At 47.4% G+C, this 25,802-nt stretch overlaps 1 protein-coding gene across 1 annotated transcript in view; it reads right to left on the bottom strand.

The window, feature by feature from the left end:
* The window catches only part of LOC106565299 (voltage-dependent L-type calcium channel subunit alpha-1D), a 128,499-nt gene that overhangs the window by 58,722 nt on the left and 43,975 nt on the right, over window positions 1-25,802 (bottom strand). The window contains exons 4-8 of the mRNA XM_082959556.1: window positions 12,060-12,199; window positions 8,099-8,301; window positions 3,030-3,182; window positions 2,706-2,902; window positions 2,113-2,216 (exon numbers count right to left, since the gene is read on the bottom strand). Coding sequence (XP_082815682.1) covers window positions 2,113-2,216; window positions 2,706-2,902; window positions 3,030-3,182; window positions 8,099-8,301; window positions 12,060-12,199 — 797 coding nt within the window. The remainder of the gene's footprint in view (window positions 1-2,112; window positions 2,217-2,705; window positions 2,903-3,029; window positions 3,183-8,098; window positions 8,302-12,059; window positions 12,200-25,802) is intronic.

Raw genomic sequence — 25,802 nt, 5'->3', positions numbered from 1 at the left:
AGGGTTGAGGAGGCAGAATCAGGAGATAGGTTGGAGAAGGTTTGAGCAGAGGGAAGAGATGATAGTATGGAAGAGGAGAGAGTAGCGGGAGAGAGAGAGCGAAGGTTGGGACGGCGCAATACCATCCGAGTAGGGGCAGAGTGAGAAGTGTTGGATGAGAGCAAGAGGGAAAAGGATACAAGGTAGTGGTCGGAGATTTGGAGGGGAGTTGCAATGAGATTAGTGGAAGAACAGCATCTAGTAAAGATGAGGTCAAGCGTATTGCCTGCCTTGTGAGTAGGGGGGGAAGGTGAGAGGGTGAGGTCAAAATAGGAGAGGAGTGGAAAGAAGGAGGCAGAGAGGAATGAGTCAAAGGTAGACGTGGGGAGGTTAAAGTCACCCAGAACTGTGAGAGGTGAGCCATCCTCAGGAAAGGAACTTATCAAGGCGTCAAGCTCATTGATGAACTCTCCAAGGGAACCTGGAGGGCGATAAATGATAAGGATGTTAAGCTTGAAAGGGCTGGTAACTGTGACAGCATGGAATTCAAATGAGGAGATAGACAGATGGGTCAGGGGAGAAAGAGAGAATGTCCACTTGGGAGAGATGAGGATTCCAGTGCCACCTCGATGCTCTAGGGGTATGCGAGAACACGTGGGCAGACGAAGAGAGAGCAGTAGGAGTAGCAGTGTTATCTGTGGTAATCCATGTTTCTGTCAGCGCCAGGAAGTCTAGGGACTGGAGGGTAGCATAGGCTGAGATGAACTCAGCCTTGTTGGCTGCAGACCAGCAGTTCCAGAGGCTGCCGGAGACCTGGAACTCCACGTGGGTTGTGCGCGCTGGGACCACCAGGTTAGAGTGGCATAATGTATAATCATCTACAATTACTACACGTCACACTCAACTGTAATTTTCTCTTAACTTGATCCGCCACTAGTCTACACCTCAAACAAAACTTCACAGTTCCCAAAAAATGATTCACGGCGTTTCTAAAAATAAAGTGTACAGCTTAACAGAGAGAAGGGGTCATAACCCAGGAACATTGCCAACCACCAACGGAACGCTCTAAGAAAGAACACGCATCCTCTGAGTGCTGCTGGCCATAGACTAGCGAGTACTATGAACTAACACCTCACCCCCACTAACACGCTTCCTCCCCCACTGCAGGGGAATGGAAGCGGCAGTAGATACTGGAGCGAGAGTTTAGGGAGTTAGGCTGAGGAGGGAGTGAAGGGCGAGGAATGAGATTAATTTCCTGTCTCTGGAGTTTGGGTGGTAGTGGTGATGAAGGGGGTTGGGGTGTCGGTTGTCGTGGCGAGGAAACGCAATGCAAAACAAATGACAGGTCAACAAAGGTTATGTTTGTGGTGGCCAGGGCAGTGAAACAGCATCAGTCTGATTTAAATTGTATTGTATTTACCAGTGACTTGAGTATCGCCATACCTGTTCTCTGTCTCCCGGAGACTTTCTCACCATTCCCCAACACCATACAAAGCAAGCCACTCCATGGTCTTTCCCTTGTCTCACCCCACATTGCACACGCACTGTACACAGCGCACACAAACACACACACACATAGCACCCACACACTGCAGAGCACTCAGCACCCAGCACCCTCAGCTGGTTACCCACTCAGCACACCCAGCACAAGGTTAAGCATGAAAAAGGAGCCCAGGATGATTCGACTAACAAAGAAGACGGTGGGCCCAAAGCAGCAGGTTACCAGACAGACAGACGTACAGGCAGACAGACGTAGAGAGAAAGACAGACAGACAGACATGTACAGAAAGACGTAGAGAGAAAGACACAGACATAGAGAAAGACAGACAGACAGACACGTAGAGAGAAAGACACAGACATAGAGAAAGACAGACAGACAGACAGACACGTAGAGAGAAAGACACAGACAGACAGACAGACAGACAGACAGACAGACAGACAGACAGACAGACAGACAGACAGACAGACAGACAGACAGACAGACAGACAGACAGACAGACAGACAGACAGACAGACAGACAGACAGACAGACAGACAGGTAGACCTGTATGGGGCCAGAGTAGCAGGTTAACAGACAGACAGACGTAGAGAGAGAGAGAGAGAGAGAGAGAGAGAGAGACAGAGGTGTCTTACCCGCTCAACACTCCCAGAACCAGGTTCAGTACAAAGAAGGAGCCGAAGATGACCAGAGATACAAAGTAGACCCATGGAAGCTCTAGACCCATAGCATCATTCATCTGGAGGAGCACCCGTCACCAGAGAGAGATGGGGAAAGAAGAAGAAGAAGAAAGAGGGGAGGAAGAGAAAGAGAATAACGTGGATAGTCAGAGGTAGAGAAAGGTGAGGAAAACAGTTTGCTAAGACTGCAAGATGAAGGGGGAAAACCCTCTTTACAGTTGAGAGTGAGAAAAAAGGTGAGGGAAGGTCATGGGACTCCGATATATAGAGAAAGGCTTGACTGAACCTTTAATCATTTGAATGTCAGTCACATCCAGGCCCAGTGACTAATCTTCTGACACATCAGAGGGAGTGAGCGGGTCAAAGTTCACACGGAGACCACACGGGGAGTGCAGAGGGCACATACAATTTGAAAAGAATTCAACTGCATCGTTGGGAAAGAGCTTGTAAGTCAGCATTTCACTGTAAGGTCTACCGCACCTGTTGTATTCGCCGCACGTGACAAACGCAATTTGATTTGATAGGATCTCTATGACCGAGGGCCTCACCCAGTAGAGCACGTCCGTCCAGCCCTCCATGGTGATACACTGGAACACGGTCAGCATGGCAAACAGGAAGTTGTCAAAGTTGGTGATGCCGTCGTTGGGGCCGTGCCAGCCCTCCCTGCACTCGGTGCCATTGATGGGACACTGGCGCCCGTGCCCTGAGATCGCACACGGAGCCGGCTCGTCCTCCGCTATCATGCCTACAAAGAGAGGGGAGGGGGAAGGAGAGCCGGAAAGAGAGAGAGACTGAAACCACAATTGCAATAGTCATGTACACACACACAGATGGTAAGATGCACGCACGCACCCACACACACACGCTCTTACCTGTGCTGGGGAAGAAGCAGGTAGCGTGCATTTTGCCAATGAAGAGCTCAAGGCCGATGATGGCGTAGATGATGATGACAAACAGGACCAGCAGGGCGATGTGGAGGAGAGGGACCATGGCTTTAATAATGGAGTTCAGCACAACCTGTAAACCTACAGAGAGTCAAACGTACTTGTTAGAGAAGGACGACATAGCTAGGTGTTTGTGCGTGCGTGTGTTACAGTAATACTGTGTGTGGTTGAATTTGAGTCAAGGTCCATTGGTAAACTCTCTTGACTCCGGACCACATATCTCCCTGGCGACGGGGGTACGAGTCTCACCTCGCGTCTCCTGTCTGTACCATTACTTGAATTATTATTATAAATGTTTAACTTCTTGGATGTAAAAATCCGTTCCCAAGTATTGCCACGCATAAACACAGGCATATGTGATCGTATCCCAATGTAATCAAGGTTTGAAATGATTCTGTTTTTACAATGATATGTAATATGAGATCTGTACGTAAAACATTTACATTTGACATTTGTCATTTAGCAGATGTTCTTATCCAGAGCGACTTACAGTAAGTGCATTCATCTTAAGATAGCTAGGCGAGACAAGCATATCACAGTCAAATATATAGGATACGAACATTCCATGCCAGCTAAACATTGGATATATGGCGTATTTAAAAAAAAATAATACTCATACACATCTAAAATCTATGAATGAAAAATCTGAAAATAGTAATCTATTACACACGCATGATTAATCAAGGATTTTATCTTATGAAAGAACAGAAATGTGAAAGATTTCTGGATATAGTGTTTCAGAAATCATTCTTGGATTTTCCTGCCATTGTAAATCCTTGGGCGGGCTGGCTAAGCATTTTTTGGGGGTCACGTAAGTCCAAACAGTGTAAAAAAAAATATATAAAAAAAATATTGTGACCCCAAGTCTAGATTTGTAAAAAAATGACTTGGTTGTTAACTAGTGCTTGTTGGATGTACCTGTGCCAAAACTCTGTTATTTATCATCCTATACCTAGTGAGCCAACATGTTTTGAGCAGACCTTTATTTCTTAAGGATTGACCCTGAAATAGGAGCCCGATGCAGGTAATACTTCATCTGGTGCTACCCCAACAATAGCTGTCCCTGACCATCGTTAAGAGTATGCTTCCTGATAACTCGTCGGTTGGTTCTTACTACATTAAGTAAGGGAATTTCTGTAAAATGGTGGAGCAATGCCTCCCTAGTGGCGCAGTGGCTCTCACGGCTCTCAACCTTCGCCTCTGCCGAGTCCGTACTGGAGTTGCAGCGATGAGACAAGACTGTAACTACCAATTGGATACCACAAAATTGTGGTGAAAACGGGGTGAAATAAATATAAAAATAAAAATAAAGATGGTGGAGCAATTCCAGAGAGCGTGTTTCATGAGGTTAAATAGATTTTTACCGGGTTAAACCATCACTGCAGTATAGAATCGCAATACATATCGAATTTTGATAGATATAGGATTGCAATACATATCAAATTTTGATAGATATAGGATTGCAATACATATCGTATCGGCACATAAGTACGGTGATAATATCCTATTGTGAGGTCCCTGGCAATTCCCAGCCCTAGTTAACATGTTCGTGATGTGTATTCAGGAATAGAACCCACTGGAACCCACATTGATCAAACCTACCACCTTCATCTCAAGACAACGTGAAGGTGCAGAGAGGGAAGGTTGAGAAAACGACATTGGGTGTATCATTGTAGAGATATTGGCAGTCAAAAATAAAAAAGAGTGTTTTGTGAACTAACACTTGTACTTTTCTTTCCCCCCCATTCTGTAGTTATTCAAACGTGTTAACCCTCGCAAAGACCATATCACCTCCTCCCTCCCCGACACACTCTCCAATTCGCCTACCGCCCTGACAGATCCACGGGCGACGCAATCGCCATTAAACTGCACACTGCCCTTACACACCTGGACAAAAGGTATGCATATGTTCGGATGCTGTTCATCAACTACAGCTCGGCCTTCAATGCCAGAGTGCCCTAGCAGCTCACTACAAAGCACACGGCCCTGGGTCTGAACTCCTCCCTATGGAACTGGGTCCTGGATTTACCGACGGGCCGCCAAACCCAGGTGGTGAAGGTAACAATTCCTCCTCGACACTGATTCTCAACACGGGTGCATCCGCAAGGGTGCGTCCTCCGTCCCCTCCTGTAGTTTGCTGACGACACAACAATAGTAGGCCCGATTAACAATCAGGCAGTACAGGAGCATCATGGCAAAAACTGGAAGACAGGCCAATAATTTCTACCCTCAGACCATCAGGCTGCTGAATAGCCACCACTAGTCAGATACCTGCTCCAACCTGCTACTCCCCCTATGGACATTTTTTCCCCCACACCCCCTCAACGGTCACTTACCGTCCCCCCTAGCTTACTTTTACTCTGCCCATAACTAACATTCATAACTGTTGCAATTTTAATATGTATATATATAAACTCAGCAAAAAAAGAAACGTCCCTTTTCAGAACACTGTCTTTCAAAGATAATTCGTAAAAATCCAAATAACTTCACAGATCTTCATTGTAAAAGGTTTAAACACTGTTTCCCATGAACAATTAATGAAAATGCACCTGTGGAACGGTCATTAAGACACTAACAACTTACAGACAGTAGGCAATTAAGGTCATAGTTATGAAAACTTAGGACACTAAAGAGGCCTTTCTACTGACTCTGAAAAACACCAGAAGAAAGATGCCCAGGGTCCCTGCTCGTCTGTGTGAATGTGCCTTAGGCATGCTGCAAGGAGGCATGAGGACTGCAGATGTGGCCAGGACAATAAATTGCAATGTCTGTACGGTGAGACGCCTAAGACAGCGCTACAGGGAGACAGGACAGACAGCTGATCATCGTCGCAGTGGCAGACCACGTGTAACAACACCTGCACAGGATTGGTACATCCGAACATCACACCTGCGGGACAGGTACAGGATATCAACAACAACTGTCCGAGTTATACCAGGAACGCACAATCCCTCCATCAATGCTCAGACTGTCTGCAATAGGCTGAGAGAGGCTGGACTGAGGGCTTGTAGGCCTGTTGTAAGGCAGGTCCTCACCAGACATCACCGGCAACAACGTCACCTATGGGCACAAACCCACCGTCGCTGGACCAGACAGGACTGGCAAAAAGTGCTCTTCACTGACGAGTCGCGGTTATGTCTCACCAGGGGTGATGGTCAGATTCGCGTTTATCGTCGAAGGAATGAGCGTTACAATGAGGCCTGTACTCTGGAGCGGGATCGATTTGGAGGTGGAGGGTCCGTCATGGTCTGGGGCGGTGTGTCACAGCATCATCGGACTGAACTTGTTGTCATTGCAGGCAATCTCAACGCTGTGCGTTACAGGGAAGACATTCTCCTCCCTCATGTGGTACCCTTCCTGCAGGCTCATCCTGACATGACCCTCCAGCATGACAATGCCACCAGCCATACTGCTCGTTCTGTGCATGATTTCCTGCAAGACAGGAATGTCAGTGTTCTGCCATGGCCAGCGAAGAGCCCGGATCTCAATCTCATTGAGCACGTCTGGGACCAGTTGGATCGGAGGGTGAGGGCTAGGGCCATTCCCCCTCAGAAATGGAACTTGCAGGTGCCTTGGTGGAAGAGTGGGATAACATCTCACAGCATGAACTGGCAAATCTGGTGCAGTCCATGAGGAGGAGATGCACTGCAGTACTTAATGCAGCTGGTGGCCACACCAGATAGTGACTGTTACTTTTGATTTTGACCCCCCCCCCCTTTGTGCAGGGACACATTATTCCATTTCTGTTAGTCACATGTCTGTGGAAGTTGTTCAGTTTATGTGTCAGTTGTTGAATCTTGTTATGTTCATACAAATATTTACACATGTTAAGTTTGCTAAAAATAAACGCAGTTGACATTGAGAGGACGTTTCTTTTTTTGCTGAGTTTATATATATAATTTTGGTCATGCTGCTCCCCCTATGATCATTCCCCCTCACCACTTCAACAGTCTCCTCAGCCTCCACCCCAATGGAAATGTATTTTTTCATCACTGCTACAGTTGTTATGATGTATATAGTGCTATTGTAACGCCCTGGCCATAGAGGGGTTTTTTGTTCTTTATTTTGGTTAGGCCAGGGTGTTACATTGGGTGGGCGTTCTATGTTCCTTTTTCTATGTTTTTGTATTTCTTTGTTTTGGGCCGTGTGTGGCTCCCAATCAGGCACAGCTGAAGCTCGTTGTTGCTGATTGGGAGTCACACATAAGGAGCATGTTTTTCCTTTGGGTTTTGTGGGTAATTGTTTCTGTTTAGATATTTTCCTAACAGGACTGTTTTGCTGTCGTGTTTTTGTTCATTTTTGTAGTATTCTATTAAATTCCAAGATGAACACTAACTCCGCTGCACCTTGGTCTACTCTCTCTTCAGACAGCCCTTACAGCTATTTTTTATTGTTTAATTACCATTTTCATTATTTTATTTCACTTTGTCCTGCATGTTAGAGCCCGGAGCCTAAGATTTCAACTGTACTATGCGATCATACCTGCAACCCTGTACATGTGACTGTTAAAAACTCTGAATCTGAATCTGATATGTTGTTGTCCCACCCAGTTATCTTAAGATGAACGCACTTACTGTAAGTTGCTCTGCTAAATGACTCAAATGAAAAAATGAAAATCAGGTCACAGTTTGCCGCAGTGTTATTTATTGGTGTGGTGTTACGTAGTGCCTTTCAGAGGTTAGCCTATATACTGTAGGTCAATGGAGGTTGCTGTGCATGTTTCATCATGAGGGATCAGTCAGCCCTCACAACAACACTGTGTTCGTGTCAGACCTAGGTTAATATACTATTTGAAATATTTGAAATGTTCTTTAGCCTGCCTGGAGTGCCAGATGGATGGGGTTCGCACTCCTTGTAACTATTCTGTTCCATGGTGTCAGGCAAGCTCAACCAAGTCCAGATAAAGTATTTGAAATGATCTCAAATAGCATTTGAACCTAGGTCTGGTTGGTGTTGTTGTGGGGTCAAAGGTGAAGGGTCAGATAACAGTAACTCACTGGGCACTCCTGAGACCAGGCGTAGGGGTCGCAGCACACGGAAGGCACGGAGGGCTTTGACGTCGAAGCCGCCCGACTTTCCCCCGTGGCCGTGGGCGGAGGGGTGGAGCGCTGCCGCTGCAGCTGCCGCCGCCCCCGCCTCCGCTTCCTCCTTCGTCTCAACGGAGTCTTTGGTCAAAAGCTCCAGGACAACACTGAACAGCCTGTGGAGAAAAACCAGGGAAAACATGTTACAGGAAACACATCAGAAAGAGAATGTTACAGATCAAACATTCCAGCACAGCACTGACTTACTACTGAAAGAGAGAGAACATGTTAAAAGGACTGGAGCATTGGATTCAGGGCCCATATTCCTCTCTCAGAGTAGGAGTAGGAATGCTGATCTAGGATCAGGTTCCCCATGTTCATGCATCTTATTCATTATGATATAAAAGGCAAAACACAGTAGATCAGCAGTCCCACTCCCGAGACTTTATAAATACGGGCCCAGACCAATACAATAGACTCTAAAGAAACGTACAGTAGGGCTGGTTAAAAAGTTTCCCTGCACTAATTATAATTTTTTTGCCCGTGGTACAGATGGCAATATCGATCCGCTAATAATTTGTTTGCAAATGATTTTTCAGCGGGTGCTGCAGAACCCTCAGCACCCCTTCTTCCCGCGGCTATGGAGCTGAGAGAACATTTCGCAGTTTTAAAGCAAATTTCCTGCAATTCTATGCATTTTGCCATGGCTAATGAAATGTTCTTTTGCTCAAACATAATAACAAAATCAATATTGCTAAATTCATTGTTTTGGAATGTTCAATTCTCCCTGACTGTCTAGCTTTTGTTTCGGTGATTGTTAGTTCTCAAAGATCATATAAATATATATTTAGATCCATTATCTTTTCTTTTCACACTCACACAAACAAACACACACACACAGCAGGTAAAAACACAGTATTATACTGTAGTTTATGGATGGAGTGAACATCCTATTGTAAAAAAAGCAGACGTTTAGTTCCAGTCAGTTAGCCAGTCCTCACCTACTGGGCAGCAGTAGGCACTAAATGGGCTGAATGGAGTTGCCAGTAGAGGCCTGGAGGGCCGTAGAGGGCTTTACTTTAGGGCTACAATCACAGGCTGCTGCAGCAGCTGTAGCAAACTGATGTTGGACTGAATCAGAGTAGAAAAACCGACGGCCTCTCACTGAGGTGTTTGATGGCTCACTCATCAGTTCATATGAAAATAATACCTTCAGAATAGAATACCATCAGAATAGAATACCATCAGAATAGAATACCAAATGTATATGCTGAGCCCCTTTTATTATACTGTAACTGTACTTTCTTGTAGAGTACTTAAAAATACATTCTGATAATGATGATAATGATGACAGATCCCAATGAGGCCATCATTTGATCTGACATCACATACACTATATATATACAAAGGTATGTGGACTCCCCTTCAAAAAATAGTGGCTATTTCAGCCACACCTGTTGCTAACAGGTGTATAAAATCGAGTACACCGCCATGCAATCTCCATAGACAACCATTGTCAGTAGCATGGCCTTACTGAAGAGCTCAGCGACTTTCAACGTGGCACCGTCATAGGATGCCACCTCTCCAACAAGTCAGTTTGTCAAATTTCTGCCCTGCTAGAGCTGTCCCGTTCAACTGTAAGTGCTGTCTAGGAGCAACAATGTCTCAGCCGCGAAGTGGTAGGCCACACAAGCTCACAGAACAGGACAGCCGAGTACTGAAGCGCGTCTGTTCTCGGTTGCAACACTCACTACCGATTTCCAAACTGCCTCTGGAAGCAACGTCAGCACAAGAACTGTTTGTCGGGAGCTTCATGAAATGAGTTTCCATGGCCGAGTAGCTGCACACAAGCCTAAGATCACGTTGGCTGGAGTGGTGTAAAGCTCACCGCCATTGGACTCTGGAGCAGTGGAAACGCGTTCTCTGGAGTGATGAATCACGCTTCCCCATCTGGCATTCCGACTGACGAATCTGGGTTTGGCAGATGCCAGGAGAACACTACCTGCCCAAAAGCATAGCGCCAACTGTAAAGTTTGGTGGAGGAGGAAAAATGTCCTGGGGGTGTTTTTCATGGTTCGGGCTAGGACCCTTACTTCCAGTGAAGGGAAATCTTAACGCTACAGCATAAAATGACATTCTAGACAATTCTGCGCTTCCAACTTTGTGGCAACAGTTTGGGGAAGGCCCTTTCCAGTTTCATCATGACAATTCCCCCATGCACAAAGCCGAAGTCCATACAGAAATGGTTTGTCGAGACCGGTGTGGAAGAACTTGACTGGCCTGCACAGAGCCCTGACCTCAACCCCATCGAACACCTTCAGGATGAATTCGAAAGCCAACTGCGAGCCAGGCCTAATCGCCCAACATCCGTGCCCGATGCTCTTGTAGCCCAACATCTAGTGGAAAGCCTTCCCAGAAGAGTGGAGGCTACTACAGCAGCAAAGAGGGGGACCAACTCCATATCAATGCCCATGATTTTGGAAAGAGATGTTTGTCGAGCAGATGTCCACATACTTTTGATCATGTAGTGTAGTTTGTGCAGTCATTTGGCCTGCGTGCAGTATTTTAGTGTGTCCAGTTCAGTTGTGAGGATATTGACACGTCTATATTTGGATATCACAGGGCTTATCTTAGTGTGCCGTTTCTATGATGACTTCAATGCGTGTGCTGTAGTCAGTCAGTCAGTCAGTCAGTCAGTCAGTCAGTCAGTCAGTCAGTCAGTCAGTCAGTCAGTCAGTCAGTCAGTCAGTCAGTCAGTCAGTCAGTCATCCTAGCAGGATGCATCTCTCTGCATCTGACTGCATGACAGATCAACCCTGCATGCCGCATACAGACACAGATCTGACCTAGCTACCCACTGGACTGTGTGTGTATTAGAGGAGGGAGGGAGGGAGGGAGGGAGGAGGGAGGGAGGGAGGGAGGGAGGGGGAGGGAGGGAGGGAGGGGGGAGGAGGAGGGAGGGGGAGGGGGCAGGGAGGGAGGGAGGGAGGGAGGGAGATAGGGAGATAGGCAGGGAGGGAGAGAGATAGGGAGGGATAGAGGGAGAGAGATAGGGAGATAGGGAGGGGGGCAGGGAGAGAGGGTGGGAGGGAGAGATAGGGAGATAGGGAGGGATAGAGATAGGGAGATAGGGAGGGATAGACGGAGAGAGATAGGGAGATAGGGAGGGAGGGAGGGAAGGAGATAGAGGAGAGAGGAGGGTGGGAGAGGAAGAGAAAGCTAGAGAGGAGGAAAGGAGAAAGAGAGAGAGAGAGAGCGAGAGAGGAAAGGAAGAGAAAGATAGAGAGAGAAAGAGGAGAAAGAGAGGGAGAATATGGAATGATTGAGAAAAGGAAGCGAGGGTGGGAGAGAAGCGATGGAACATGGCGAGATGGTGAGTCACTCCAGTGGTGGTAAAGTTGTGATTTATCCTCCATGTCTTTTCTGGGTCATATACTGTAAGTGGATGAGGGTCCGTCCATATTAGTACTGGGCCACCGACAGTGGACACGTCCGGAATGGCACCCTATTCCCTATATAAGAGTCTACTACTTTTGACCAGGGCCCGGTATATAGGGAATACGGTGCTATTTGGGAATGAACAAACTCAACCACTGTCACAAACAAGTACATGTCAGGCTCAAATGAGGAGCTGCAGTTCAAATTCAAAACCTAAACTGAAACACAAAAAAATGCCCTGGGTCTGTATTCATCAAGCTTCTCAGTCACTGAGCATAAGTACTGTTCTGGGATCAGATTTGCCTTGCAAATTATAATTAATGGACAGGCGGGACCTGACCCTGGATCAGCACTCCTACTCCGAGACGATTTAATCAAGTACTTCACAACACAATCAGAACTGAGGAAGTCCATACTATCGAAAATCGCTTTAGCCCTTCAGATGAATTCCAGTTGAATGAGCGGCTGGAGAGTAAAGAAGATTGGAGATACCTACCCGACAACGACGATGACAAAATCCAGCATGTTCCATCCGTTTCTCACATACGCGTTCTGGTGCGCCACTAAACCGTAGGCGATAATCTTCAGAAAGGTTTCGATAGTGAAAATGACGAGGAAGACATGTTCTACCGTTTCCTGCAGAGAGTGAGAGAGAGAGAGGGGGAGAGAGAGAGAGAGAGAGGGGAAAAGAAAACAATAGATCACTATGGTCGTTGGGCCATACTAATGATTTATTATACAGTAGTGACCATTCATATTATTCATATTAGAATATTAACACACACACACACACACACACACACACACACACACACACACACACACACACACACACACACACACACACACACACACACACACACACACACACACACACACACACACCAGTACACACTAGGGTTGGGCAGTATACCGATTTTCCTACCGTCATACATTTTCTGTGCCATACCGGAATACATGGTATTACCGTAAGTGCACACAAGATGCTCTATACATTAAAAAATATATATATCTACAATAATAATTTCTAAGATTACGCACAAAACTATTTAGGCAACAGGGATCTTGATCCGGGAGGGGATTTGAATGTCTCTGCTGTAACCAAGAAGCTTGATATTGACATTTAGCCACTTACAGTAGCTAGCCAGTTAGCAAACTAAATGCATAGCTGGAGCCCTGAGATGGTGACATTTATTTGACACGTCTTAGATTTCTTATAATTATACCTAACTTATTGTTCTAAGTGGTGGCGTAGCACAAACCCCCGCAGCCGTTGGTATTTCAAAATACCCCGGGAACACGGTATTAACGGTATATCGCCCAAGCTTAATACCCACACAGTACACACAAGCTAAACACACACAATCCATTTAGGTCCTTTCTCTGTTTCTGGAATGTATTCATTGGAGAGAGGCAGCCACAACCGTAGAGAGACAAAAGGGAAAACTGGAAACTCCCTCACTGTTACGTAAACGCCAATCACCGTGATGGCTGTAATGAAGGGAACACCTGGACACACATACACACACACACACACACACACACACATACACACACACACACACACACACAGACACACACACACACACAGACACACACACACACACACACACACACACACACACACACACACACACACACACACACACACACACACACACACACACACACACAGAGGGATGTTTTTGGATTAGCCAGTGTGTCGCTGGCCTCCTGTAAAGCAGGATGACTCTAGTTCATCCAGTTGATCAACGTTTCCAAAGTGTTTCCCTCGGCCCGCTGCAGCACTGTCCAGGCAGCCCACCCCCACAACCCCCCCATCAGGCCTGGCTGCTACCTGGCGTAATGAAGCAACTCAAATCTTCCAACCGGAGCATGATTACGTTCTAGAATCCCCCTGGGTCTGCGTCCCAAACGCCATCCTGTTCCCTAACGTTTGACCCGGGGCCCACAGGGGCACGTTTGAGGTACGTTTTGGGACAAAGCCCTGGCCACCACCCCACAGCGGCTGTATTCAGTCGGGAACAACAGGTAGAGCTCTGACTTCATCAGATTCGAACCAATCAACTCATCCCATCTCAACGCTGACTCGACATGACACAGGTCGAAAACAGACAGACATAGAAAGCAGACACTCGGGCGCGGGCCCATCCAACGTGACCTGGGAAGTGTAAAACACAGTTTCCGAGGTCCGCATAGACGGGATAACTTGGAGGCTCCACGGTGATGGTCTTGCTGTGGTAGGTACTGTAGACAGGGAGGACAGGATAACTTGGAGGCTCCACGGTGATGGTCTTGCTGTGGTAGGTACTGTAGACAGGGAGGACAGGATAACTTGGAGGCTCCACGGTGACGGTCTTGCTGTGGTAGGTACTGTAGACAGGGAGGACAGGATAACTTGGAGGCTCCACGGTGATGGTCTTGCTGTGGTAGGTACTGTAGACAGGGAGGACAGGATAACTTGGAGGCTCCACGGTGATGGTCTTGCTGTGGTAGGTACTGTAGACAGGGAGGACAGGATAACTTGGAGGCTCCACGGTGATGGTCTTGCTGTGGTAGGTACTGTAGACAGGGAGGACAGGATAACTTGGAGGCTCCACGGTGATGGTCTTGCTGTGGTAGGTACTGTAGACAGGGAGGACAGGATAACTTGGAGGCTCCACAGTGACGGTCTTGCTGTGGTAGGTACTGTAGACAGGGAGGACAGGATAACTTGGAGGCTCCACAGTGATGGTCTTGCTGTGGTAGGTACTGTAGACAGGGAGGACAGGATAGGGAGCAACAGATGCTGGCTGAGACAGGTATGTCAGCATCAGAGTAATGACTGAGTGAGTGTGTGTGTGCGTGTGAGTGTGAGTGTGAGTGTGCGTGTGCGTGTGCGTGTGAGTGTGCGTGTGTGTGTGCGTGTGAGTGTGTGTGTGTGTGTATACAGCCCAGGAGGTTGTTAGCACCTTAATTGGGGAGGACGGGCTCATGGTAATGTCTGGAGTGGAATAAGTGGAATGGTATCAAATACATCAACACACGGTTTACAGGTGTTTGACGCCACTCCATTTGCTCCGTTCCGGCAACACTGGCGGCACGCAGGCACACACACACGTTCCTCACGCAGCCTGTGTTGCCCTGTCTCTAGCCTGCCACAGGGGGATGCTCAGAGGGGTTGGGTTAAATGCGGAAGACACATTTCAGTTGAACGCATCCAGGTTCTCCACTCAGCAGCCTCCTGTTGTATACAGTAAGCATGAGTGGGGCCAAAGTGTGACTCAGCTGTTCAGGACACTCCCAGGTCGTCCCCAGAAACATGTGACAGGTGAGAGGGCTGGGCTGGGACCCCTTTCACCTTCCTTCCCTCCCTCCCTCCCTCCCTCCCTCCCTCCCGGCGTCCATTCATTATAGACGAGACACAGCAGCCACCTTAGCACCCAGCATGCAGTGTACACAGTATGGACACAGCATAGAGTCTGTCTGCCTGTCTGTCTGTCTTTCGCTATTTTCAAAGCCATAACCAAATAGTGTGCTAGCTAGCTTGGTTTCATCCGCTGCTTTCTCCCGACCCATATCATATCTATTGTTACCTATTCTAAAGTCAGGGGTCCTGCTAGGTTCTGCTGGCCAGAGGCAGTGTTCAGAGAGTGAACGTTAAACACAGCCATTTAACTCTTCACATGCTGGACCCCTGACTCCCTTCACACTCTCTCTCTCTCTCTCTCTCCCTCTCTCTCTCTCTCTCTCTCTCTCTCGCTAATCCCAACTCCCGAGGATGTCCTTAATCCCAGTGCTCTGTAGACACCATACAGAGTATTCTGGGCTGCAGGGCTCGTTTTGCCAACAGTTTACTGCCGATTGAGTGAAGCACTTAGCCCAGTGAAAGAGACACAGGCCCCTTTGTTACCACTGTAAAAGGTTGAGCGAGGCTTTCGGCCTACCACTGCCATTCTATAGAGAGTGGCAGAGCTGGACAGAGAGAGAGGCAGAGAGAGAGAGAGATAGGGGCAGTGCGAGACAGAGAGAGAGAGGCAGAGATAGAGAAATAGGGGCAGAGTGGGACAGAGAGAGAGAGGCAGAGATAGAGAAATAGGGGCAGAGTGGGACAGAGAGAGAGGCAGAGATAGAGAGATAGGGGCAGAGCGGGACAGAGAGAGAGAGGGGCAGAGAGAGAGAGATAGGGGCAGTGCGGGGCAGTGCGGGACAGCTAGAGAGAAGCAGAGATAGAGAGATAGGGGCAGAGTGGGACAGAGAGAGAGAGGCAGAGATAGAGAGATAGGGGCAGAGCAGGACAGAAAGAGAGAGAGAGAGGCAGAGATAGAGAGATAGGGGCAGAGCGGGACAGAAAGAGAGTGTGGTTCAGAGGGAGACAGAGAGAAAGAGAGAGTGGGATAGAGAGTGGTATGGAGAGAGAGAGAGAGAGAGAGAGAGAGAGAGAGAGAGAGAGAGAGTGGTATGGAGAGAGAGTGAGAGAGAGAGAGAGAGTGAGAGAGAGTGTGTGAGAGAGAGAGAGAGTTGTATGGAGAGAGAGTGAGAGAGAGAGAGAGAGAGAGAGAGAGAGAGTGGTATGGAAAGAGAGTGAGAGAGAGAGAGTGAGAGAGAGAGAGAGAGAGAGAGAGAGGTATGGAGAGAGAGTGAGAGAGTGAGAGAGAGAGAGAGAGAGAGAGAGAGAGAGCGAGATCGAGAGAGTGAGAGAGAGAGAGTGAGAGAGAGTGAGAGAGTGAGAGAGTGGTATGGAGAGTGAGAGAGAGTGAGTGAGTGAGTGAGTGAGTGAGTGAGTGAGTGAGTGAGTGAGTGAGTGAGTGAGTGAGTGAGAGAGAGAGAGAGAGAGAGAGAGAGAGGGGGGCTTCTCAGTCATGTTGAGACTGGTCTACCACTATTGATTTAATGTATTGTTCTAAATATTGTTGTTGTAGTTGCTGTTAATGGTAATCCCATTTCCACTACTACTATTAGTATTGATTCCTTATTGCTGTTGGTCCCACAATTTTGTGTTATATGTATACTTTGACAATGTAAGTAATTTAACTTGCCATGTCAATAAAGTGTACTGAATTTCACTGAGAGAGAGGTGGGGGGGGGGCGAGATAGAGAAAGAGATAGAGAGAGAGGTAGACAAAGAGAGAGAGAAAGGGGGGGGGCAGTCAGGGACTGAGGTAGAGACAAAGAAAAGAAAAGTTTAGAAACAAAGAGAAAACAGTAAAATAAATGAATGAATCAGGCTAGAACAATCAAATGAATTGCCATACACCACATATCTGCCCGTCACAGAATTCAAGGAAACGATATATCCTGTTGATGAGATTCCTTTAACAGGACTTTTTCAAACTCTCCCCAAATATGTGTAGAAAATGTTTCTTCGATGAAAGGGCTAATCTGGAATTCCTACAGTACATCAGTTTTAGGAAGACTTTGCTGTTTTTTGAATCACAGATTGTTCCCTTTAAATATATTGGCTGAAGGCTGGCCTGCCATTAAAAATCTGCCATTCCAGCCTGAGAGAGAGGATGGAGAGAGAGAGGGGGGGGAGAGAGGGGGAGAGAGACAGAGAGAGAGAGGGGGAGAGAGAGGGGGAGAGGGAGCGAGAGAGGGAGGGAGGGAGAGAGGGGGAAAGAGAGAGAGGGAGAGAGGGGGAGAGAGAGGGAGAGAGAGAGAGAGAGGGGGAGAGAGAGGGAGAGAGAGAGAGAGAGAGAGAGAGAGAGGGAGAGGGAGAGAGGGGGAAAGAGAGAGAGGGAGAGAGGGGGGAGAGGGAGAGAGAGAGAGAGAGGGAGGGAGGGAGAGAGGGGGAAAGAGAGAGAGAGAGAGGGAGAGAGAGAGGGAGGGAGGGAGAAAGGGGGAAAGAGAGAGAGGGAGAGAGGGGGGAGAGAGAGAGGGAGAGAGAGGGGGGAGAGAGAGAGGGAGAGAGAGAGAGAGAGAGAGAGAGAGAGAGGGAGAGGGAGAGAGGGGGAAAGAGAGAGAGGGAGAGAGGGGGGAGAGGGAGAGAGAGAGAGAGAGGGAGGGAGGGAGAGAGGGGGAAAGAGAGAGAGAGAGGGAGAGAGAGAGAGAGGGAGGGAGAAAGGGGGAAAGAGAGAGAGGGAGAGAGGGGGGAGAGAGAGAGGGAGAGAGAGGGGGGAGAGAGAGAGGGAGGGAGGGGGAAAGAGAGAGAGAGAGAGGGAGAGAGAGAGAGAGGGAGGGAGAAAGGGGGAAAGAGAGAGAGGGAGAGAGGGGGGAGAGAGAGAGGGAGAGAGAGGGGGGAGAGAGAGAGGGAGGGAGGGGGAAAGAGAGAGAGAGAGAGGGAGAGAGAGAGGGAGGGAGGGAGAAAGGGGGAAAGAGAGAGAGGGAGAGAGGGGGGAGAGAGAGGGAGAGAGAGGGGGGAGAGAGAGAGGGAGAGAGAGAGAGGGAGAGGGAGAGAGGGGGAGAGAGAGAGAGAGGGAGAGAGAGAGGGGGGAGAGAGAGAGGGAGAGAGAGAGAGGGAGAGGGAGAGAGGGGGAGAGAGAGAGAGAGGAAGAGAGAGAGGGGGGAGAGAGAGAGGGAGATAATGTAAGGGAGAGAAAGAGATGGATAAAAAGAGAGCGTGAGTGTACGGATAAAAGAGGGACAGAGAGGAAGTGAGAGAGAGCGGGGAGAGCGAGACAGGGAGACAGAGAGAGAGAGAGAGGGGATAGCGAGGCCTGTGGGGCAGGCCATAAATATCTCTGACTAATGGCAGAGCTTATTTGTGCTGTAAAGGGCCGTACAGTATGCACTCCCCTCATACATACAGAACACAGATACTAACAGAACATTCTCATCAGCTCCCACGGCCATCTCACTCACCACTAAGAACACCCCCCCACCCCACACACGCACGCACGCACGCACACACACACACACACACACACACACACACACACACACACACACACACACACACACACACACACACACACACACACACACACACACACACCCCCCCCCCGATGGACACACGGTCCTGTCAATACAGTTAAACACTTCCACACACGTGCACACACACACACACACACACACTCACACACACACACACACACACACACACACACACACACACACACACACACACACACACACAGATGGACACACGGTCCTGTCAATACAGTTAAACACTTCCACACACGTGCACACCGGCAACACGCAGGCACACACACACACACACACACACACACACACACAGACACACACACACACGCACATTCCTCATGCAGCCTGTGTTGCCCTGTCTCTAGCCTGCCACAGGGGGAATGCTCAGAGGGGTTGGGTTAAATGCGGAAGACACATTTCAGTTGAATGCATCCAGTTGCGCAGCTGACTAGGTGTCCCCCTTTCCTCCCTCTCGTGTCTGAAGGCAATAACACAGTCCATGAGACTCAGAGAGAAAGAGCTCTCCTCATATAATCAAGGGGGACGCTAACCCAACCCACTGAACCATGTACAGACAGCTTTACATAACATCACTGACCGTGTCAAATCAAATCAAATTGTATTTGTCACATGCGCCGAACACAACAGGTGTAGACCTCACGGTGAAATGCTTCCTTACAAGCCCTTAACCAACAATGCAGTTTTAAAGGGGAAAAAAGAAAGGAAAAAAAGACACAAATAGTTAAAGAGCAGCGGTAAAAAAACAATAGCGAGGCCTTATACAGGGGGTACCGGTGCAGAGTCAATGTGCGGGGGCACCGGTTAGTCGAGGTAATTGAGGTAACTATGAACTATGGAGAAGATACAAAATGGTTGAAGTAACCAGTCTATGAACACTGCAGACACAGCTAGTAGAACGACACACTAGGCGGCTAAAATGACTCATCTCACCACGCAGAAGTCATGGGTCATGGCGAAACGTTTGGCAACGGAAAATGAAATTGAGCATTTCTTATTGGACAAGTTCAGATCGGTCCCTCCCCCGGTTATGGCCCGTTTGCTTAGGTTTGGTTCTTAGTGAAAATGTCCATGAACTAAATTAAGCAGTGTTTTTTTTTTATTGGAGCGCGCTGATATGGGATTGACGGAGGGATGTAGCCAATACAGTGTGACATTGCAATGTTGACAAAGCATTAGGTTACAGTCGATCCGACGAGCATGTTAAGCCTTTATTACATTGCATACTCATTGTATTGATCATTTCTTTAATACAGGTGATTTCATGGCGAGTGTAGAGTATAGGGATATTGTTATCCACGTCGGCACCAACGATGTTAGGATGAAACAGTCAGAGGTCACCAAGCGCAACATAGCTTCAGAGTGTAAATCAGCTAGAAAGATGTGTCGGCATCAAGTAATTGTCTCTGGCCCCCTCCCAGTTAGGGGGAGTGATGAGCTCTACAGCAGAGTCTCACAACTCAATCGCTGGTTGAAAACTGTTTTCTGCCCCTCCCAAAAGATAGAATTTGCAGATAATTGGCCCTCTTTCAGGACCAAGCCTGGCCTGTTGAGGAGTGACGGACTCCATCCTAGCTGGAGGGGTGCTCTCATCTTATCTACGAACATAGACATGGCTCTAACTCCCCTAGCTCCACAATGAAATAGGGTACAGGCCAGGCAGCAGGCTGTTTGCCAGCCTGCCAGCTTAGTGGAGTCTGCCACTAGCACAGTCAGTGTAGTCAGCTCAGCTATCCCCATTGAGACCTGTGCCTCGACCTAGGTTGGGCAAAACTAAACATGGCGGTGTTCGCCTTAGCAATCTCACTAGAATAAAGACCTCCTCCATTCCTGCGACTATTGAAAGAGATCGTGATACCTCACATCTCAAAATAGGGCTACTTAATGTTAGATCCCTCACTTCAAAGGCAGTTATAGTCAATGAACTAATCACTGATAATAATCTTGATGTGATTGGCCTGACTGAAACATGGCTTAAGCCTGATGAAATTACTGTGTTAAATGAGGCCTCTCCTCCTGGTTACACTAGTGACCATATCCCCTCGCATCCCGCAAAGGCGAAGGAGTTGATAACATTTATGATAGCAAATTTCAATTTACAAAAAAAATGACGTTTTCGTCTTTTGAGCTTCTAGTCATGAAATCTATGCAGCCTACTCAATCACTTTTTAGAGCTACTGTTTACAGGCCTCCTGGGCCATATACAGCGTTCCTCACTGAGTTCCCTGAATTCCGATCGAACCTTGTAGTCATACCAGATAATATTCTAATTTTTGGTGACTTTTTAATATTCACACGGAAAAGTCCACAGACCCACTCCAAAAGGCTTTCGGAGCCATCATCGACTCAGTGGGTTTTGTCCAACATGTCTCCGGATCTACTCACTGCCACAGTCATACTCTGGAACTAGTTTTGTCTCGTGGAATAAATGTTGTGGATCTTACTGTTTTTCCTCATAATTCTGGACTATCGGACTACCATTTTATTACGTTTGCAATCGCAACAACTAATCTGCTCAGACCCCAACCATCAAAAGCCGTGCTATAAATTCTCTGACAACCCAAAGATTCCTAGACGACCTTCCAGACTCCCTCCGCCTACCCAAGGACGTCAGAGTACAAAAATCAGTTAACCACCTAACTGAGGAACTCAATTTAACCTTGCGTAATACCTTAGATGCAGTTGCATCCCTAAAAACCAAAAACATTTATCATAAGAAACTAGCTCCCTGATATACAGAGAAATTCCCGAGCTCTGAAACAAGCTTCCAGAAAATTGGAACAGAAATGGCGCTACACCAAACTGGAAGTCTTCCGACTAGCTTGGAAAGACAGTACCGTGCAGTATCAAAGAGCCCTCACTGCTACTCGATCATCCAATTTTTCCAACTTTATTGAGGATATTAAGAACAATCTGAAATTTATTTTTGATACTGTCACAAAGCTAACTAAAAAGCAGCATTCCCCAAGAGAGGATGGCTTTCACTTCAGCAGTAATACATTCATGAAATTCTTTGAGGAAAAGATCATGATCATTAGAAAGCAAATTACGGACTCCTCTTTAAATCTGGGTATTCCTCCAAAGCTCAGTTGTCCCGATTCTGCACAACTCTGCCAGGACCTAGGATCAAGGGAGACAATCAAGTTTTTAGTAATATATCTCTTAACAGATTGATGAAAATAATCACGGCCTCTAAACCTTCAAGCTGCATACTGGACCCCAATCCAACTAAACTTCTGAAAGAGCTACTTCCTGTGCTTGGCCCCACTATGTTGAACATAATAAACAGTTCTCTATACACCGGATGTACCAAACTCACTAAAAGTGGCAGTGATAAAGCCTCTCTTGAAAAAGCCAAACCTTTTAATAGCATCAGACCAAGGCTCTGTATCTGTTCTCGTGCTCCTAGACCTTAGTGCTGCTTTTGATACCATCGATCACCACATTCTTTTGGAGAGATTGGAAACCCAAATTGGTCTACACAGACAAGTTCCGGCCTGGTTTAGATCTTATCTGTCGGAAAGATATCAGTTTGTCTGTGTGGATGGTTTGTCCTCTGACAAATCAACTGTAAATGTTGGTGTTTCTCAAGGCTCCGTTTTAGGACCACTATTGTTTTCACTATATATTTTCCCTCTTGGTGATGTCATTCGGAAACATAATGTTAACTTTCACTGCTATGCGGACGACACACAGCTGTACATTTCAATGAAACATGGCTAGGCCTCAAAATTGCCCTCCCTGGAAGCCTGTGTTTCAGACATAAGGAACTGCAAATTATCTACTTTTAAACTCGGACAAAACAGAGATGCTTGTTCTAGGTCCCAAGAAATAAAGAGATCTTCTGTTGAATCTGACAATTAATCTTGATGGCTGTACAGTCGTCTCAAATAAAACTGTGAAGGACCTCGGCGTTACTCTGGACCCTGATCTCTCTTTTGACGAACATATCAACACTGTTTCAAGGACAGCTTTTTTTCCATCTACGTAACATTCCAAAAATCTGAAACTTTCTGTCCAAAAAGGATGCAGAAAAATTCATCCATGCTTTTGTCACTTCTAGGTTAGACTACTGCAATGCTCTACTTTTCGGCTACCTGGATTAAGCAATAAATAAACTTCAATTAGTGCTAAACACGGCTGCTAGAGTCTTGACTAAAAACGAAAAATGTGATCATATTACTCCAGTGCTAGCTTCTCAACACTGGCTTCCTGTTAAGTCTAGGGCTGATTTCAAGGTTTTACTGTTAATCTACAAAGCATTACATGGGCTTGCTCCTACCTATCTTTCCGATTTGGTCCTGCTGTACATACCTACACGTACGCTACGGTCACAAGACGCAGGCCTCCTTACTGTCCCTAGAATTTCTAAGCAAACAGCAGGAGGCAGGGCTTTCTCCTATCGAGCTCAATTTTTATGGAATGGTCTGCCTACCCATGTGAGAGACGCAGACTCGGTCTCGACCTTTAAGTCTTTATTGAAGACTCATCTCTTCACTAGGACCTATGATTAAGTGTAGTCTGGCCCAGGAGTGTGAAGGTGAATGGAAAGTCACTGGAGCAACGAACCGCCCTTGCTGTCTGCCTGGCCGGTTCCCCTCTCTCCACTGGGATTCTCTGCCTCTAACCCTATTACAGGGGCTGAGTCACTGGCTTACTGGTGCTCTTCCATGCCATCCCTAGGAGGGGTGCGTCACTTGAGTGGGTTGAGTCACTGACGTAATCTTCCTGTCCGGGTTGGCGCCCCCCCTTGGGTTGTGCCGTGGCGGAGATCTTTGTGGGCTATACTCGGCCTTGTCTCAGGATGGTAAGTTGGTGGTTGAAGATATCCCTCTAGTGGTGTGGGGGCTGTGCTTTGGTAAAGTGGGTGGGGTTATATCCTGCCTGTTTGGCCCTGTCCGGGGGTATCGTCGGACGGGGCCACAGTGTCTCCCGACCACTCCTGTTTCACACTCCAGTATTTATGCTGCAGTAGTTTATGTGTCGGGGGGCTAGGGTCAGTCTGTTATATCTGGAGTATTTCTCCTGTCTTATCCGGTGTCCTGTGTGAATTTAAGTATGCTCTCTCTAATTCTCTCTTTCTCTCTTTTTCTCTCTTTCTTTTTTTCTCTCTCTCGGAGGACCTGAGCCTTAAGACCATGCCTCAGGACTACCTGGCCTGATGACTCCTTGTTTCCCCAGTCCACCTGGCCGTGCTGCTGCTCCAGTTTCAACTGTTCTATGGAACCCTGCCCTGTTCACCGGACGTGCTACCTGTCCCAGACCTGCTGTTTTCAACTCTCTAGAGACAGCAGGAGCGGTAGAGATACTCTGAATGATCAGCTATGAAAAGCCAACTGACATTTACTCCTGAGGTGCTGACCTGTTGCATCCTCGACAACCACTGTGATTATTATTTGACCCTGCTGGTCATCTATGAACATTTGAACATCTTGGCCATGCTCTGTTATAATCTCCACCCGGCGCAGCCAGAAGAGGACTGGCCACCCCTCATAGGCTGGTTCCTCTCTAGGTTACTTCCTAGGTTCTGGCCTTTCTAGGGAGTTTTTCCTAGCCAACGTGCTTGTACACCTGCATTGCTTGCTGTTTAGGGTTTTAGGCTGAGTTTCTGTACAGCACTTTGTGACATCAGCTGATGTAAGAAGGGTTTTATAAATACATTTGATTGATTGATTGATTTGGATTAAATCGCTAGACTGTAAAACTATTTCACTGTTAATCACATTACATGACTATCATCAATAAGTGCCATTGGTATCAATATTGTACATTTATATTGTATCACAAAATGATTGCCCCAGTACAGTTGATCACATGACCACCTGAGAGCGGTAAGTATGTACACCAGAGACGGAAGAGGAAGCGAGACACCCTACTCGCTGTTTTTCTCTGGTTCAAAGAAAGACAATGAAGTAAGGAGACCAGACCCAGCTGCTATTGCATTGGTGCCTATGGGAGAGCCACCCGTTAAGCAGACCAGAACTGACCATCTTTTCAATGGAAAACTCTTCATTTACCCACCATCTTTGAGAACAAGAAGAGGATGTATCACACGATCACCTGAGAGTGGTGAGCGGGGGACACGAGGAGCGTGCGTGGTACAGCACATCTGCGCGTGAGGCGGAGGGCCAGGCTCACACGGTGTCTCACACTTGGTGACATCACGCCTGTTTAATATCACTGTATGACCGGGACGACTCTACCGCCGCAGAGACCACGAAACAACAAACAACCTGGCTGCATGTCCTATGCACTGCTACCGCGTTCAACTTACGCACGACCCTGAAAGCCGCGAGTCGTGTCATTAGCAGAGGAGGAACAGAACTCGCTCTGGTCCAAGGTGTTACGTGTACCTTGCAGATCTTCAACACTACACCGCGAAGATGTAAAATGCTGCACGTGACACCCTGGACCAGAGCTAGGGTGGAATAGAAAACGTAATATTCACCTCCCTTGGTTTAGTGCAGTTGCTGGATATCGAACGAAATGTTAACCAGCAACAACAAAAGGAAGCCTCTTGCTATATGTTTCAGAGTGGGTTGTATTATCTTAATGTGCCTTTTTACCCTTCCCAGACCCTTACAAACGTCTATAGCTAGACCCAAGGCTATAAGGCTTCAAGCCACAATGACTTCCGCCCTGTAGCACTCACATCTGTAATCATGAAGTGCTTTGAGAGGCTGGTTACGGCACACATCAACTCCGTCATCCCAGAAACCCTTGACCCACTCCGATTTGCATAGCGCCCCAACAGATCCATAGACGAACGCAATCTCTATTGCACTCCACACTGCCCTCTACCCACCTGGACAAGAGGAACACTTATGTGAGAATGCTGTTCATTGACTACAGCTCGGCGTTCAACACCATTGTCCCCTCCAAGCTCGTCACCAAGCTCAGGAGCCTGGGACTGAACACCTCCCTCTGCAACCGGATTCTGGACTTCCTGACGGGTCGAGCCCAAGGTGGTGAGGGTCGGCAACAACAGAGCCGCCATGCTGACCGGCGTCTGACACCAACAGCTTCCTGGACACCTTCTATCCCTAAGCCACAAGGCTGCTAAATAGCTAACTAATAGCAAACAAAATGTCTACACAGACTTGTATTTTATTTGTATTTTTGCACTGTCTCTACGCACACTCACAGGGCCCTACACACTCACGCACACTGACACTCCAACACACGCACAGAAACACTCACTTCGTCATTTGCTCACACACACATAATATGCACACACATTTGAACTGACTCTACACACACGCACACCCACTCACATACAAACGTCCTATACGCCGCTGCTACTCCCGTTTATCATATATCCTGATGCCTAGTCACCTTACCCCTATACATAAGTATTCAGACCCCTTTTGACTTTTTC

Source organism: Salmo salar, chromosome 12 (genome assembly GCF_965601325.2).
Source record: "Salmo salar chromosome 12, fSalSal1, whole genome shotgun sequence".
Classification (NCBI taxonomy): Eukaryota; Metazoa; Chordata; class Actinopteri; order Salmoniformes; family Salmonidae; genus Salmo; species Salmo salar.
The sequence above is the reverse complement of the archived record's forward strand: the minus strand, read 5'-3'. Positions and strand labels throughout refer to the sequence as shown.